At 44.1% G+C, this 15,262-nt stretch overlaps 1 protein-coding gene across 2 annotated transcripts; it reads right to left on the bottom strand.

Annotated features, from left to right (window-relative positions):
• LOC124280172 (ankyrin repeat family A protein 2-like) lies at positions 1-14,907 on the bottom strand. 2 transcript variants are annotated; one of them, XM_046716072.1, is made up of 4 exons: positions 14,309-14,907; positions 9,050-9,136; positions 1,046-1,132; positions 1-755 (listed from the first exon to the last, which is right to left on the bottom strand). In XM_046716072.1, the coding sequence occupies exons 1-4, from the start codon at positions 14,838-14,840 to the stop codon at positions 154-156; spliced, it is 1,308 nt and encodes a 435-aa protein (XP_046572028.1). In that variant the 5' UTR covers positions 14,841-14,907; the 3' UTR covers positions 1-153. The 2 variants fall into 2 exon arrangements, with proteins under 2 accessions (XP_046572028.1, XP_046572035.1); XM_046716079.1 differs by lacking the exon at positions 1,046-1,132.
• Positions 14,908-15,262: the final 355 nt, after the last annotated feature.

The following is a 15,262-nucleotide window of genomic DNA, read 5'->3' on the forward strand; positions in this document are numbered from 1 at the left end:
TCTGAAAATACATGTTTTATTTATATTCAGAAAGAAAAAAGGAAATCACCTGAATCGTGAACGCTGACACACGACCACATGAACGGCACAAACCACGTTCGTGTCAGTAACGACATGGGCTGCGTTTCTGTCTACACCAACACTACACTGACTTCAGTGAGCCCCACGTGACACCAGGAAATCCACCATTTTCTGATGTCGCCAGCGTTTCGCCATGTCAGCCGCTGTGTCCCCGTAGTTGGTCCTGGCGTTGATGTCCACCACGTTCAGTGACAGGATCAGCTTCACGGTCTCCAGGTGTCCATACAGACTGGCGTAGTGAATTATGTTGTAACCCCTATTGTCCACCAGTGACACATCAGCACCTTTACCCACAAGGAGCTCCACCATATCTCTGTATCCATACACTGCTGCCTCCATCACTGGTGTCCTGCTGTACCGTCCTCCTCTACTGTTGACGTCCACCACGTTCAGTGACAGGATTAGCTTCACAGTCTCCAAGTCTCCACCATAACAGGCCAAGTGAAGGATGTTGTTACCGTCCCTGTTCACCAGTGACACATCAGCCCCTCTACCCACAAGGAACTCCACCACATCCCTGTGTCCATACCGTGCTGCCGCCATCACCGGTGTCCAGCCCCATCCTCTTCTAGTGTTGATGTTCACGTGACCCGCTGACAAGATCCGCCTCACAGCCTCCAGGTCACCGTTCATGCTGGCGGAGTAGAGGTCGCTGTCTGCCTGTGATGGAGTCGCTGCAGCACAAAGTAAAGTATGTACATCAGACATTACAAGTTGATATTGTCGGTACAACTGTTGTTTGGTATTTATTAGGGTAATAACATACGTTGGTGTCTGTCACAGACAGTGTTTTCTTTGCTGTTTACGCCACACTCAGCAGTTTTCCGGCTGTCTGATGGCGACATCAGCATAATTATCACGTTCATGAAATCCTGTCATTGACAACATGAACGTCGGTCGATAAGATATGTGAGATTCATCTCTTAAGGACTGAGCTTCTTGCCTGCTGGGTTCTCCCACCTACCGATTGGATCAGAGTCTTGTGTCTCCACTGGCACTGATGGAACCATCTTGCTCGGGCTCGGATCCTCACTAGGGTGAGTCGTCGAGGCTAAAACAGGGAATCTGTTGTTCAGAAAACTATACATAGCACATAAGCTTTATAAATACAAGCCACAGAGAAGTTTTCGCCTTTCAAAAAATGTTTTGCCTTTCAATATTATATATGGATACATTCCAAATACATCTGTTATAGCAGAGGTATTAAAACCCATGGTTCAATTTCATAGAGATATCTGTTCATCAAGACCGAGTGTCTGCAAGATAAAAGGCTGTGTACTAACTGTGTGTTAACAGCTGAGATGCTCCTCTTTGTTGAAATGTTGTAACTGAATAGATTATTATTTTGGTTTGAAATATAAACATGAACAGTGTAACTCCAGGGTTTTGGTTAGGTTAAGGGCGAATCATTCACATTATTAAATTAAAGAAATGATAAACAAATATAAACATCTCCACTTGTACCAACTCATAATTCCTCTTTATGAAATGACAACCTTTTCAGTTTGAATTCATTAACCGTGAATGGAATGGGCGATCTTTTAAAATTTATCTTCCCTTCACTAATCCACTAGGTGCGCTGATCCGGACGGCCCAAACTTAAACTGACCGCAGATGTCCTATGCGCGATGGCAGTTGTACGCGTCACCTTTACACAGACAGTTTACCGGTTTAGCCTACATATACACCCGTAACGTTCACGCTGGTGCATGGACAGTATATGGTTTCCCTTAACGATGATATATCAAGCGTTACGTCCTGGAATATTTGTTCTGTGATTCCATGATACACCGGGGATAGCCATGACTGCTTATATTGAAATAATGAATCGCAAAATGGCCGTTCGAAGAGAGGCGATGTTTTGTCGTTTTGTTGACGTTTTGCAATCGGTAATTTAAGTCTGGCACTAGATGTCTGAATATCACACTTTTAAACCTGCAGTGTATTTCCATTGTAATGTATTCAAATAATAAATAATAATAATAAATGCATATTTATAATGCGCCCCTTCCACACCCTAAGGCATGCTCAAAGCGCTACAAAATATTTACACTGGAGTATTTACAGATGAAGTTATACATAATATACTGAGAAAAGGTGGGTTTTAAGTCTAGACTTAAAATGTCAATTGTGGCAGGGTTTTTAAGGGCACATGGGAGAGAGTTCCAGAGCACAGGCGCGGAGTAAGAGAATGATCGGTGTCCAAAGGATTTCAGTTTGTAGGATGGGATGACCAGTCGGTCTGGTAGCCAATGCAGTTCTTTCAACACTGGTGTTATATGGGAACGTTTAGAAGTCTTGCTGATGATGCGGGCGGAAGTATTTTGGATCTTCTGAAGCTTATCAAGGAGTTTATAACTGAGGCCTGAAAGGATGCTGTTACAGTAATCAAGCCTAGATGTAACAAGAGCTCGAACAAGGGCTTGAGTTGCAGCAGTTGTCAGGTATTGCCGAATGTTACCAATGGATCTTAGGTGAAAGTAGCAGGTCCTGCTCAGACGGTTAACATGAGCATCCAGAGTCAAGGAAGAGTCGATGTGGACACCCAAGTCCTTAACCACATCAGAGAATCTGACGTCAGAGTCTGCGACTGTAAGGGTGTCGGTTTTGACCTTGCTGAGTTGTTGCTTTGTACCAATGAGAACTGCTTCTGTTTTTGTGTCATTAATTTGAAGCATGTTTCCTGTCATCCAGCACTTGATGTCCTGCGTACATTCAGCGATGCACTGAAGAGACGTAGATAGATCTGACAGATGAAATGCTTTCAGGAGCTGGGTGTCATCAGCGTAGGCATGATGAGAAACTGTGTGGTCTGTAGTAATCCTTCCGACATATCCGGTATACAACACAAACAGGACTGGACCAAGGACTGATCCCTGTGGCACCCCACAAGTGATTACAGTGCCTTTTGATCTCTCAGTGCCAACAACAACAGATTGCTGTCGGTCAGACAGATAAGACGTCACCCATTGAAGGGCATGACCTTCAAGTCCGTACTGTTGTGTGAGCCTGGACAAGAGTCTATGGTGATCGATTGTGTCGAAGGCTGCAGAGAGGTCCAACAACACTAGAGCAGCAATCATACCATCGTCGACAGCACAACGAAGCTCATTCGTCACTTGCAGTAAGGCAGTCTCCGTACTATAGTATTGCCGATACGCTGACTGGAATTCATCAAGCAGAATATGTTTAGAGAGATGGACTTTGAGTCTGACATGCACGGCCTTCTCAATTATCTTGGAGATGAAGGATAAATTTGAGACAGGTCGAAAGTTCTGAAGATTCTGAGAGTCAAGATCAGGTTTCTTTAGCAGAGGTTTGACTACAGCATGTTTGAATCTGGATGGAAATACACTACTCTCCAAACTTGAGTTGACAATTTTGGTAATGCTTGGCAGCAAGAAGTCAAGATATTGAAACAGAAGTTTAGTTGGTATGGGGTTGGAGTCGCAAGTGGTAGGCTTTGAAGAGCGGATAATTGATTCAATGTCCTTGGGGGTGAAGGGCGCAAACTGTGTTAGTGGATCGCCTGTGATGAGAGGTTCACTGAAACACCTATCAACTTCCTTGGCTGAAAGTCCTTGTCGAATGGTATCAATCTTTGAAATGAAAAATGAGTTGAAGGAGTCTGCGAGTTCCATGTGACTTTGTCCGGGAGGTACTCTATCACCATCACCTCCTTTACCAAGCAGTTTATTCATAAACCTGTAAAGGGGAAGCAGGTTCCCCATACTATTCTGTATACTGTGAAGACAATATTTCCTTTTAGCGGAGATGATTAAAGAGGTGGTAGCATTTCGGCACTGTTGATATATCTGCCTGTGAATTTCCAGGCGTGTCTTACGCCACTGACGTTCTGCTCTGCGACGTTGTGTCTTAGAGCGACGAATGGACTCGTCATACTATGGAGCATGAGGACGGAGTATCACATTCTTCTCAACTGCCGGAGCATGTTTGTCTAGAAGAGATGTGAGGGTGTCATGGAAGAGCTCAACATGGTCCTCAACATCAGGGGGAGGATCAGTGAGGAGGTTTGAATTAACCAAGTCAAGTCTGAAACTATCTGGCTGAATCTTCTTGATGTTTCGACACATCAAGATTGAATGCTTGTTGTTTGGCTTAATTAAGTCAATAGCAAAGAAGACATTGAAGTGGACAGACATCTGGCAATCGATGACTTCGACATCTTTGATAATATTGCAGCTGCTGTGTGTGATAATCCAGTCAAGAATGTTGCCAGATTTGTGTGTGGCGACAGACACATGCTGGGTAAGGGAATACGTATTCAGTAGCTGAATGTATTTCTTGACCTCGTACTTCTCGCGAGTGTTGAAGTGCACATTAAAGTCGCCAAGAATTACGGTATACTTTTTGGAGTGTGTTGCGAAGAGGGTAGATAACTCTGGAAGAAAGTCATTGTTTTTCAGTTTGTTTTTCGCAGAGGGTGGAGGTCGGTAAATACACACCAGGCTAAAGGTAGCCTGTCCAGAAGTTATCACAACATTCATGTTCTCAAAGGATTTAGAACTGTTTCCTGAGTCACTACGACGAACAGTGAGGGATTTTCTGTAGAGAATTGCGATTCCACCTCCACTTGCATCGAGTCTAGGGCAGTGGAGGAGAGAATGGGACACTGGTGTCATTTCAGCTATCTTAGCTTCATCACCCGTGAGCCTTAGCCACGTTTCAGTTAAGATAAGCACATCTATGTCATCGTCAATAATCATATCAAATATGTCAATAGGTTTGTTTCTGGATGACTGAGCATTCCAGAGGCACATTTTAAGAAATGCTGGAGGCTTTGTAGGATGCACCTGAATGAGATTACTAATCTCTATCGAATTACGCCGATTAGACTGCATTCATGTAATTCAGTACGGCAGGGAGCTGATGCGGTGCCCGAAATAAGAAAGTCGTGTTATGCAACGTTTGGTCGTGCATATGAGATTTTTAACAACACAAATATACTATCCCCAAAAAGAAACGCATAGGCCTTTTGTATTTTTAAAAACTCTATTAATTACCTATTGTGTTCAAACAAAACGTCAAAATATGTAACACAGTGTTGATAACATGATTCTACACAATTGCACAAGTGAAAAGTCGACTTTACCTGAAAATGATGATTTTGATGAGATTTCTTACAAGAATTGAAACGGCATCGCCCACAACGCAACAGAAATCACCTTCCAGATGAAATTTTGCAGCAAACAGCATGCACTTTCTGGCTATAAAAACAGATTACTTTCGGGAATCGGCATCCGTTTTGAAGAAGTTTCAAGGTCAAATCACTACGCCAAGTCTTGACGCTGCGACACGGAACATCGCCATTGAAAGAATGCACGCTGGAGATTCGCAATTTTCATTTGCCAGGCGTCTGAATGTTAGTCTGAGCACGATATCACTGCTTACAGCTCGTTACAACCAAACAGGTATTTTTTTTATTACCGTCCCCGTACAGGCCGACCTCTGCAGACCACTGCAGCCCGAGATCGGTACATCCCGGTACTACATTTACGTGACCGTACTGCCACGTGTGAGAGCACAGCAGCCAGAGTGCCTGGACCTTGGTGGAAACAGATACGGAGGAGGTTGAGGGAGATTGGGCTGAGAGCCAGGAGACCATGCTACGTGGTCACCATCGCGCTCAACGTCTTCGTTATCTAATATTATCCACTTGGTTGAATAGACATTGCCTTCTTCTAAACTGCTGTAAAATTCATTTCTTAAAGTCTATTTGTGGACGAGTTATACATGTTTGAAAAAACAACATTTTCGCAACAGATTTCTGGGTCATGCGTTTCTTTTTTGGAATAGTACATTTAGCAGGTATATAGAGAAGTGAAAGAAACTGGTCAGGTAATTGTAAAATAACTGTGAAGGACGAATTATGTCTATCATCACCTACATGTAGCCGATGTTCAAATACGATGGCTAGAATGTTAAACATGGGCATAACTGAAATCTACTTTTTTAAATCTGTAAGGGTTTATGGTCCATGGTATATATAATGACCGAGTGGATAAAGGGTGGATATATAGTGCACATTTATACAATGACTGCATTTTAATTATCCTGAATTAAGGATATATATTAATATATTTGTTTTTTAAATTGAATAGAAGGAATTAATATTAAAATATTCATTTATAAAATGTAATATTTCGGACACAGAAGAAGCTATACTAGGGTAATTACATATTCAAAGGCACTTTCTAAATTCAAGTTTTCATCATAAGAATTATACACACACACACACACATAGCAATAAACTTCTATCTATACAATAGATGGCACTGTTAAGTGTTGTAAACATCAACTGGTTTACACTTTACTGCAGCGTATACATACAGGTTACCTTCACAATAATCAGATGATTATAATAGTCATGAAAATGCTCATATTATATTTTTAGACCCAGCTTTTATGTTTCCTTGCATTACACTGATTTTTCAAATTCTGACACATATCAATTAATAAAGTCAGTATCTTTTTCCTCTCTACATCAATAGATATCTGCATTGTACAATGTTGTAATTTTATCTGGTATTTTTATATGATGGTTTGTGTGTACTTTAATATAACATGACACATGCATGACTTTATTCAGTCATTGTACATAAGTATTATCTGTTAAATTGGTACGAATATAAATAAATGCATGAGGTCCACATGAAATGATTGTCGGGTTAAATTCGAACTTAGTCATCAAAACATGTTTGATATTAAACACATTTTCTGTGCTAATTCCTAATAAACAGATTTAAGGCTAAAGTTTACTTTCAGAACTGTTGAATGAAAATCAGAATAAAAAGCTATAGCTGGATAGTATATATTGCAGAGGTTAAAACATAGTTGGGCCTTTATCTTGAACACGTACGTTATTGGTTTATTGTCTGCAGACTCTCTACAAGACGCCGCAGCGTAGGTAGAATTGAATTTGATACGGTTCAAACTGTATAAATAAAACAAACAAATAATTAAATTCAGCTGAACAATTTCCAATGCTAAATCAATATTATGGCCACTCAGATTAATTCAATGTATCTGTAACTATAACGAAAATATGAAACACGAACCCACGTGCCTGACATGACAAAACTGAAATTATTCCAAACTCATATAAATGCATCAAACTTAACACGCTTTGTGACCCTATCAACAATGTCCATCAATATAAATAAAATCATCAACTACTTACAAAATTTCTTGACCCCTTGCACCTCTACATAAAATGAATCACCGCAGTGACACCAGCCATGTGCTCTAGTCGACCTCAGTCGCCCGGATCAAAACTACCGGCCGGGATCACTTAAAATCCGGATCCTAACGGCGGCAACATCAACAAAACTCGGATCAGTTTACCGGTAAAAAAACAAATACATTTTTATCCTTAACAGTATATGGTCTGTCATATCGAATATTTTGTCAACATAATGTTACCAAATAAAGAAGATGCATATATTATGTCATGTAATTCTATCATATACATCCCCTTGGGTGGTCAGAATGATCTGTTGTTTGTTGAGACAAATCTCTGTAAATGACTACATATTTCAAGAGCTTTAAATGGTGTTAAACTTTTGTAAGAATTGGATAAATAGAATAACATATGTAATGATTCACAGCACTGACTGCACCCCAACAAACACACGCACACACGCACGCACACACTCAAGATCCGACTATGACATAGATGCTATGCCGCCCGAGACATATACTGTCTCGTGTTCTGTCGTAGGATATGCCGTGACAATAAGCCGATTTTTCATGACCTATTCCCCGTTATCTTCTATCGTTTCAATTCGTATTGCACTTGGGCATTAAACAAACGATGCTTTTCTAAACTAAAAGTCATCGCAAAACATCTGTCAGCTAAAGGTTTTTCGTCGGAAGGCAACGCTTACACTGGGCTCTGTCTTTACATGTAGCAAGTGTCCGCAGCGTACATTGAGTCCGGAACCAGACCGGAAGCAGGAAGTTTGGACCATCGCTTACATCATTTCAAAGGAAGAGTGATCGCCCATTCAAAATGTCTTTCCTTGATGTCTCAACCCCACCCTCCCCGTTTAGTGTACATGGTATGTTCGGCAATTCTGTCAATTCTAATGTGAAGCATATAAAATCATCAGTGTTCCTCACGCAGTTTCACGGGCAACATGGTAACTTGACTCGGTGATTGTGCAACACAGTTGTAATTAAGTGTCAGGCAAACATTCACAAAATGTCAGCATATTGAGATGGCGGCAGTGCAATTCTCACACAACTACTGTCTGAGGCGGAAACTGTAGCTGACACAGCCGTACTTGTTGTTGGAAGCAATGTACTTTGATAAACAACAAGGGTAGAAACACAGTGGCTGTGTGTGGTGGTAAAGATCGAAATGTCGGCTGTCCGAGTGATTAACATTCTGCGTCTGTTTCAATATTAGAAACATTAGTCTGCATGTTTTTAAAATGTGACAGAAATGTGTTCCACATAAAGGTAGAGCAGTTATCAGTTCAAAGGATGAAGCTTACAAGCACATAATTGATCAAATATAACAAGCCTATCGGTTGAAACGCTGCGTTGTTTACCCAGACCTTTCTTCATCCTGACCGGTGACAGGCTAAACAAACGCCTGGGTGTAAACATTGTGTGAAGCAAATGCCTTGACTGGCGTTTATCAGAGGAAAGCAACATATTACAACGTCATATGTGTTTGAATGAAATTTTTATTTTGGACCTTTCTCGATTTTACTGGTGTGCCCAAATGATTCTAAAGGGTTGACTGAAATGACTTTTTGTACACATATTATTGAACAAAATCTCAAATCAAATAGATCAATTTAAAATTTCAGTATCCTTTTGTTTTTCCTTAATGTCCTTTCCAACACGTGGTATCGTCTCTTTCGGACATTACATCAGTCTGTTAAATGCAGGAAGACTTAAGGATTTAGCTTCCTGCCTGCTGGGTTTTCCCACCTACCTTGTAGATCAGTGTATTGTGTCGTCACTGGCACTGGCGGAACCGTCTTGCTCGGGCTCGGACCCTGACTCGGGTCAGTCGTCGAGGCTGAAACAGGTAAAATATTTGGCATCATTATTACGCTGTGTGAAGGGCAACGGGGTAACTTGACTCAATGTCAGGCAAACTCCGTAAAGCACTCACATAATGTCAGCATTCCGAGAGATAGTGACCAGGGGCACAAGAAGTCACAAATGTCACGCATGGTCACCATGGGCACTAGAAGTCACAAAGGTGCCGCGTGGTAACCAGGGGCACAATGAGTCACAAATGTCCCGCATAGTGACCAGGGGCACAAGAAGTCACAAATGTCATAGATGGGGACCAAGGGCACTAGAAGTCACAAATGTCCTGCATGGTAATCAGGGGCACTAGAAGTCACAAATGTCCGAGATGGGGACCAGGGGCACAAGAAGTCACAAATGTCCCAGATCGGGACCAGGTTCACAAGAAGTCACAAATGTCCTGCAAGGTAATCAGGGGCCCTAGAAGTCACAAATGTGCACGCATGGTCACCAGGGGCACAAGAAGTCACAAATGTCCCAGATGGGGACCAGGGGCACTAAAAGTCACAAATGTCCCAGATGGGGACCAGGGGCACAAGAAGTCACAAATGTCCTAGATGGGGACCAGGGGCACTAGAAGTCACAAATGTCCTGCAAGGTAATCAGGGGCCCCAGAAGTCACAAATGTGCCGCGTGGTAACCAGGGGCACAATGAGTCACAAATGTCCCGCATAGTGACCAGGGGCACAAGAAGTCACAAATGTCCTAGATGGGGACCAGGGGCACTAGAAGTCACAAATGTCCGAGATGGGGACCAGGGGCACAAGAAGTCACAAATGTCCGAGATGGGGACCAGGGGCACAAGAAGTCACACATGTCCGAGATGGGGACTAGGGGCACTAGAAGTCACAAATGTCCCAGATGGGGACCAGGGGCACAAGAAGTCACAAATGTCCTAGATGGGGACCAGGGGCACAAGAAGTCACAAATGTCCTAGATGGGTACCAGGGGCACTAGAAGTTACAAATGTCCCAGATGGGGACCAGGGGCACTAGAAGTCACAAATGTCATAGATGGGGACAAAGGGCACTAGAAGTCACAAATGTCCTGCATGGTAATCAGGGGCACTAGAAGTCACAAATGTCCGAGATGGGGACCAGGGGCACAAGAAGTCACAAATGTCCCAGATCGGGACCAGGTTCACAAGAAGTCACAAATGTCCTAGATCGGGACCAGGGGCACAAGAAGTCACAAATGTCCTAAATGGGGACCAGGGGCACTAGAAGTCACAAATGTCCTAGATGGGGACCAGGGGCACAAGAAGTCACAAATGTCCCACATGGTAATCAGGGACACTAGAAGTCACAAATGTCCTAGATGGGGACCAGGGGCACTAGAAGTCACAAATGTCCTATGTGGGGACCAAGGGCACTAGAAGTCACAAATGTCCCAGATCGGGACCAGGGGCACTAGAAGTCACAAATGTCCCAGATCGGGACCAAGGGCACTAGAAGTCACAAATGTCCTAGATGGGGACCAGGGGCACAAGAAGTCACAAATGTCCCAGATGGGGACCAGGGGCACTAGAAGTCACAAATGTCCTATGTGGGGACCAGGGGCACAAGAAGTCACAAATGTCCCAGATCGGGACCAGGGGCACAAGAAGTCACAAATGTCCTAGATGGGGACCAGGGGCACAAAAAGTCACAAATGTCCTGCATGGTAATCAGGGACACAAGAAGTCACACATGTCCTAGATGGGGACCAGGGGCACTAGAAGTAACAAATGTCCTAGATGGGGACCAGGGGCACAAGAAGTTACACATGTCCTAGATGGGGACCAGGGGCACTAGAAGTAACAAATGTCCCAGATGGGGACCAGGGGCACTAGAAGTCACAAATGTCCGAGATGGGGACCAGGGGCACAAGAAGTCACAAATGTCCCAGATCGGGACCAGGTTCCCAAGAAGTCACAAATGTCCGAGATTGGGACCAGGGGCACTAGAAGTCACAAATGTCCCAGATGGGGACCAGGGGCACAAGAAGTCACAAATGTCCTATGTGGGGACCAGGGGCACAAGAAGTCACAAATGTCCTAGATGGGTACCAGGGGCACTAGAAGTCACAAATGTCCCAGATCGGGACCAAGGGCACTAGAAGTCACAAATGTCCTAGATGGGGACAAGGGGCACAAGAAGTCACAAATGTCCGAGATGGGAACCAGGGGCACAAGAAGTCACAAATGTCCCAGATTGGGACCAGGGGCACAAGAAGTCACAAGTGTCCTAGATGGGGACCAGGGGCACTAGAAGTCACAAATGTCCTCTGTGGGGAGCAGGGGCACAAGACGTCACAAATGTCCTAGATGGGGACCAGGGGCACTAGAAGTCATAAATGTCCTAGATGGGGACCAGGGGCACTAGAAGTCATAAATGACCCGCAGGGGGGACCACTGTCTGCGTACACTGTGACAGACATGTGCTACTCAGCCTCTCAAACAGACATCATATATATTGTGATATAATCATATATATTGCAGACACTTAAAATCTGTTTCTCAGTACAGTTGATAGTTGATTTGGGGTATCTTAAAACTCACAGGGTCTCCCACTGCCTGTCGCCTGTTTCTCACTGTCTGTCGACTTTCTCCCACTGTCTCTCGCCTGTCTCCCATTGTATTTCTGTCGACTGTCTCCCACTGTCTCCCGCCTGTCTCCCACTGCCTGTCGCCTGTTTATCGCTGTCTGTCGACTGTCTCCCACTGTCAATCGACTGTCTCCCATTGTATTTCTGTCGACTCCTGCCTTCCTCCTGTTTCCCATTGCCTGTCGCCTGTCTCCCACTGTCTCTCGCCTGTCTCCCACTGCCTTCCCCTCCTGTTTCCCACTGCCTGTCGACTGCCTCCCATTGTATTTCTGTCGACTGTCTCCCGCCTGTTTCACACTGTCTGTCGACTGTCTCCCATTGTATTTCTGTCGACTGTCTCCCACTGCCTTCCTCCTGTTTCCCACTGCCTTTCGCCTGTTTCCCACTGTCTGTCGACTGTCTCCCATTTTATTTCTGTCGCCTGTCTCCCACTGCCTGTCTATCGGCTTACTCCTACTGTCAGCCTGTCGACTGTCACCCATTGTCTGTCACTCGACTGTTTCCCTCTGTCTGTCGACTGTCTCCTACCGCCTCTTTGTCGACTGTCTCCCACTGTCTGTCGCCTGTCTCCCACTGCCTGTCGCCTCTTTCCCACTGTCTGTCGACTGTCTCCCACTGTCCGGCGACTGTCTCCTACTGTCTCCCTGTCGACTGTCTCCTACTGGCTGCCTGTCGACTGTCTCCCACTGACTGTCAATCGACTGTCACGTACTGGCTGTCGACTGTCTCCCACTGTCTTTCGACAGTCTCCTACTGAATGTCGTTTGTCTCCCACTCTCTGTCGCTTGCCCCCCCCCCCCCTTGTCTGTTGTCTCGCCCACTGTCTCTCTACTGTCTCCCATTGTCTTTTTGTATGCTGTCTGTCTCCCACTGCCTGTCACCTGTTTCCCACTGTCTCTCGCCTGTCTCCCACTGTCTGTCAACTGCCCCCAACTGTCTCTCTGTCGAATGCCTCCTACTGTCTCCCACTGTCTTTTTGTAGGCTGTCTGTCTCCCACTGTCTCTCGCCTGTCTCCCACTGCCTGTCGACTGTTTCCCACTGTCTGTCGACAGTCTCCCACTGTCAGTCGACTGTCCCCCTCTGTCTGTCGACTCTCTCCTATTGTCTGCCTGTCGATGTCTCCCACTGTCTGTCTATCGGCTGTCTCCTACTGTCTGTCGACTGTCCCACTCTGTCTGTCGACTGTCTCCCACTTTCTGTCGACTCTCTCCTACTGTCTTTCTGTCGATGTCTCCCACTGCCTGTCGCTAGTTTCCCACCGTCTGTCGACTGTCTCCCACTTTCAGTCGACTGTCTGTCGACTGTCCCCAGCTGTCTGTCGACTTTCCCCAACTGTCTTTCGACTGTCTCCTACTGTCTGCCTGTCGATGTCTCCCACTGTCTGTCTATCGACTGTCTCCTACTGTATTTCGACTGTCCCCCTCTGTCTGTCGAATGTCCCTCTCTGTCTGTCGACTGTCTCCCATTGTCTATCGCCTGTCTCCTACTGTGTTTCGTTTGTCTCCCACTGTCTGTCGACTATTTCCCACTGTCTCTCGACTATCTCCCACTGTCTGTCACATACAGCAACAGTTCAGCTGAAATTTCTCTCTGTGTTCCAGATACAAAATATGTACAAAAGACGCATGGAAACCTCTAAATCATGTGTGTCAATGTTTATTGTAAGCCCTATGTTGTTATTACCTGCCAACCGAACGTTCACATGCCTTCCAAACCCTCGGTTGTGCCCATGTTGACATGCCCAATAAACTCTATGCAGGACATGCACCACTGGCATGACATGTTAACCTCACGTTCACATGCCCAATACAATCTACGTTGATTGTATCTACGTTAATACCCAATAGGCTATATGTACAAATATCCAATAAAATATACATGTGTGTCCAATCAACATTATGTTGCCATGCCTAATAAACATTATGTTGCCATTCCCAATAAACCCTATGTTGAAATGTCCTGTAATGACAAAGTAATAGCCTATGTGTACGCAAACTGTAAATATAAGCATTTGAAATCAGGGTAGTTTAACACTGCCACATTCGGAAAAGAAAGGTTTCCACAATAGAAACACAGAAATTTGACCTCCGACATAGTTTCAAAAGCAGAGGACGCACTTTAAGCATGTATGCAAGATGACTGTAAAAACATTGGCTAAATTCATAGAGGATACTAAACGACCTTCCGTGTAAAACCATTGTTATTAAACGAGTTAATGATTTGGTATCAAACGAGCGAAAGCGAGTATATTATTCTGTTTATTACTCTCCAACATAAATTGATAGAAACTGCCTACAGTGTGATGACTTTCAGCTTTCCGCGAGTCAAGCAAGGACTAATACCATTGTGACAGAGGTATTAACATTGTGATGTCATAACTGTAAACCATTATGACGTCATACGTCTAGCGGTATTACACCAGTGCATTATTGACGGAAAAATATTACACTGCAGTATCTTCCACGGGAGAGTAATAAAAACGAAATAATAATGGTATTCTCATATCTTCAGGTTGGAATATCAAGACAGAATGTTAATTAAGCAACTACTCTTTACTAAAACTCTCACCTGATGTAGTTCCAGGATACGTCGTGGCCGAAGTCGTGAATAACACCTGTGACAACGACGATGTTGTCAGCGAACTTTGATTAACATCATCCTCTTTAATCTCTTTCCTCGTCCAACAACAAGTCATATTCAGTGTCATCAAGTCCTCCGTAAGGCCAGTCAGCTGCATCTGTAATGCAAGGATGTCTTTGGTCAACTCGCCATGTGCTCTTTCGAGACTTTCTCTGTAAATGTCTCTTTCCCGTTGGACATATCTCAACTCTTGTGTTACTACATTAAGCTGTGTCGTTGTGTTTTCTACATTGGCTTTTAGGCTTTGAACTTCATTGACCATATGTGCGCTGATGATATTCCCAATGTAGTCTTCTTTCATGATGTCGGCAATAGCTTGTTTGACTAAGCGCTTGATCAAGGGAGGAACGAATGTTTTGGTCAGTTCTTCTTTCAGTGACGACTTCAACTCTTCAAAGTTTTCAATCATTTTAGTCTCAGTAACAGTTGTATGTTTCAATAAATTGATCTCCTCTTCCATCAGGCCCACCCGTTTAACCAAGGCTTTACGCCTGGCACCAGCATGTACGTCTGTTATACTACACAGAACGAGAGAAAAGAAAGTAAGTGTTGATAGCTCCATTTTACAAGTGTAAAGGCACCACGCAGCTAGGAAGACGACTACCTCGCCGCAAGGTAAACGGCGTTAATATTGCCCGACACAAGTGTTTGGCGGAATGCCAGCTCGGGGAAACACATGCTCCACCAGTATTGTGCGTACAGATGGCATAATAACCGACATGGCTGATAACTACATGAGAGGGACATCCAGTGCCAAGTACTCAGTAAGCACAACACTGTTCTGTGTATCGAATCTATTAAAGTAACATCAAATATCTTCAGTTAGAAGCGAATCAACCCTCACACATTCATCAGAAATCTCTGCTAAAAGCATCTTATGAA

Source organism: Haliotis rubra, unplaced genomic scaffold, assembly GCF_003918875.1.
Source record: "Haliotis rubra isolate DU_JTF1 unplaced genomic scaffold, ASM391887v1 Scf1074, whole genome shotgun sequence".
NCBI lineage: Eukaryota > Metazoa > Mollusca > Gastropoda > Lepetellida > Haliotidae > Haliotis > Haliotis rubra.

Excerpts from the sequence above, each read along its gene's own strand:
- LOC124280172 (XM_046716072.1), bottom strand. The coding sequence starts at position 14,840 with ATGGAAGAGGAGATCAATTTATTGAAACATACAACTGTTACTGAGACT. Across the intron at positions 1,133-9,049 it reads ACAATACACTGATCTACAAG|CCTCGACGACTCACCCTAGT; the intron begins GTAGGTGGGAAA and ends TCCCTGTTTTAG. Across the intron at positions 756-1,045 it reads ACAAGACTCTGATCCAATCG|CGACTCCATCACAGGCAGAC; the intron begins GTAGGTGGGAGA and ends TTTGTGCTGCAG.